The sequence below is a fragment of the Xenopus tropicalis genome, chromosome 2, assembly GCF_000004195.4.
Source record: "Xenopus tropicalis strain Nigerian chromosome 2, UCB_Xtro_10.0, whole genome shotgun sequence".
NCBI classification, from domain to species: domain Eukaryota; kingdom Metazoa; phylum Chordata; class Amphibia; order Anura; family Pipidae; genus Xenopus; species Xenopus tropicalis.
In genome coordinates this window covers 159,353,460-159,356,472 of record NC_030678.2, presented here as the reverse complement: position 1 = coordinate 159,356,472, position 3,013 = coordinate 159,353,460, and the positions used below count along the sequence as shown (strand labels likewise).

Here is a 3,013-nt window from a genome sequence, read left to right as displayed (position 1 = left end):
GAAAGATAGATAATAGATAGCATAGTATTTCCTGCGTTTTGGGGTGCCCTGCCCTGTGAGTGGGGGTTCCGCTAGAGGTGCCCCCATAGCTGAGGGATTACTGCAGGCTCCGGGCACAGGCAGAGAGGGAGCCCAGTAGAGTGGCAGAATGACGTCAGCACAGCGCAGGCAGCCAATAGGCTGTGGGCTCCGGAGCTGCCGCTCATTCAGTGCTGTGCAGCCAGCGGTGGGAGCAGGAGCCGCAGCAGTACGGACATTACTGTACCCACAGGTAAGCGCCTGGCTCCGGCATTAGCTCCCAGCCTTCCTGCGGCCACTAGCGCCCCAGCACCCTGCCAATACAAGCACCCCCCCCAGCTCCCTAACTTAGTGTAGGATGGGGGGGTGCTACTGTACAGTGCTGCATACACCGGGGCTGCCCCTGTGCCAGGGGATGGGGTACAGCGCTGCATACACCGGGGCTGGATGGGGTACAGCGCTGCATTCACCGGGGCTGCCCCTGTGCCAGGGGATGGGGTACAGCGCTGCCTACACCGGGGCTGGATGGGGTACAGCGCTGCATTCACCGGGGCTGGATGGGGTACAGCGCTGCATTCACCGGGGCTGGATGGGGTACAGCGCTGCTTACACTGGGGCTGGATGGGGTACAGCGCTGCATACACCGGGGCTGGATGGGGTACAGCGCTGCATTCACCGGGGCTGGATGGGGTACAGCGCTGCTTACACTGGGGCTGGATGGGGTACAGCGCTGCATACACCGGGGCTGGATGGGGTACAGCGCAGGGAAACACCGGCTCTATGGGGAGTCGCTTTGGGATGGCTGCTCCCTGGCGCTGGCAGGGCAAGTGGCTGTAACTTATGGCTCTTTCCCTGTCAAGTTTCCGCTGATTTACTTGTGTTTTTGCAGCCTAGTCTGGCTGGCTGGGCAGGAGACAAAGGGACGGACTCGGGCGAGCAGTTAGTGGCTTCTCCCCTGTCCAACTTGGCATCTGCTGGGCTGTGTGTGCGGAGTCATTGGATGAGATTCCTCAGGCACATTGGCGCAATTATTCCCAGCTCATCCGAATGGGAGGGGGGGTAACTGGAGCAATTGGAGCTGGATTGGGGCACATATTTCAACCTAATCACGTTAATTCGTTCCTGTTTCCCCCCGCAGGCAGTTATTAACCACCGAGGCCAAGGTGCAAGGAATCGGTTGCTTCTCTGATTGTGTCCCAGTTGGTACAAGAGGCCAGCGGTGGTGCCAACCTTCTCAATGAGTGCCAGGATCTCTAAGCAGCTGAGGCTGTCTGTGCCCCCTTGTCTGGCAAACAGGACCACTGCCTCCAACTCCAGCAGCTGCGTTACCGAGGTGGAACCCCTTCTTCAGTCCTTCTCCTCCACTCTGGTTCTGATAGTCCTGGCGACCGTCATTTTTTGCTTGGTGGTCCTATCCCTGAGCACCTTCCATATGCACAAAAGCAAAATGAAGAAGCGCAAAATAGAGAAGGCTCAGGAGGAGTATGAGAGAGACCACTGCAGCCCCAAGGCGGAGAGAGGCCACTTGCATGGAATGGGCAGAGGGGGCACCCATGGCAGTCCTACCTCCCCTACCATACAGAGGAAGGAGCACATTCGCCTGGATCTGGGTGCCAGTGTTAATGAGGAGCCTCAGCTGGAAGCGTCAGGGTTGGACAGAGCTACAGAACACCTGCAGCAATCCGTGGTCTTGTCATGATCCCGATGCACAGAGAGGCGCTAAATATCCTGTACATATTGGGAGAATTAATTCCAACGAACTATTTCAGCGCATGATCGAGACCACATTGCGTTACCCATGATACGTGCGATGAAAGGCTTCGCTTTTTTTTATTCTTTTTCGGGGGGACGGAGCCGCACAATGCTACCAAATGTAATGTCATTCTGCCTGGGGGAAATCCCATTTGCTCTGTACATAGATCTCATACAGGATACCCGCATTTCTCCTCCGCTATAAGATATCTGAAGGTGATTGATACAGTAACACGACAGCCAAGCCACTCGCTGTTAGACACCATCCACCAACACCAAATCCCAGGGATATTACAGTGGGATCCAGTGTCTGCTCTATAAAGCACCATTGTGGCTTGAGGCTTCCTAGAGAGAATTCTCCATAAAGAAACAGATAAACTCGCTCAAGCATATAATAACCCCCCTACCCCCAAATCATGTTACCTTTACTGATAATCTTCTTTTCTAAGTACAATATTTGCCTTGTGGAGCTTAAGCCCAGTAGTGGAGCGTACCAGCGCACTTTGCTTCTTGCCCCCCCCCCCCCCCCCCCCCCCCCCCCCCCGTTTGATTTCTATGGAGCTGTCCGCCGGTGCCGGTGCTGAATGCCAGAATGTCCTGCCTGCAGCCTCAGACCCACATCTTTATTCTGAAGGTTTCCCACAAGCACCTTTTGCTTCATTCTCCGAACTGATCCTGTTCATGGAGATATACAGTCTTTTATTTTTTTGTTAAAGCATTATTGGGTGATGTGAAGTCCTGAAGTGCAGTTATGCAGTTACCCAATTTTTATGTTTAAACAACATGTGCCCTTAAGTTAACTCCTAATTGGCACCGAGGCAAAACATAGCTCTTGTACTATGCACTCTCTCTCTCTCTGACATATGTTTATGTTATACTGCTACTGATATTGGAGGTTTCTCAGGAAACTGAGTTCGGTAGCATGGATTTAGCTTCTATTGTTATAGGAATAAATTTTCTATCTTAAGCTGCTGCATTTTTTTTTTGTACATTTTCCCTGCTCTGTTTATGGGCTGCCAATAGGCTTGCAGGCTAGGGGAAGGATTAGGAGTGCTGGGTCTGCTCTCTATGGGAGCGAGTGGTGCTGTGCATAGGCAATGGGTAACTGATTACATTGATTTATGCTACAATTTCCCCCTATGGCAGCCAGAGAGTAACCGAACAGTTAAATATATCCCTGCTGTGCTTTACATTGACACATCTTTTAATGAGACTCACTCCATGTTTAGAAAGGCATTCTAGA

At 52.5% G+C, this 3,013-nt stretch overlaps 1 protein-coding gene across 1 annotated transcript; it reads left to right on the top strand.

Moving 5' to 3' along the window:
- The first annotated feature begins 219 nt into the window (after window positions 1–219).
- c11orf87 (chromosome 11 open reading frame 87) lies at window positions 220–2,737 on the top strand. The gene is given in 2 exon segments (NM_001079309.1): window positions 220–271; window positions 1,157–2,737. A coding segment is annotated over 1 exon segment (462 nt). The 5' UTR covers window positions 220–271; window positions 1,157–1,255; the 3' UTR covers window positions 1,718–2,737.
- Window positions 2,738–3,013: the final 276 nt, after the last annotated feature.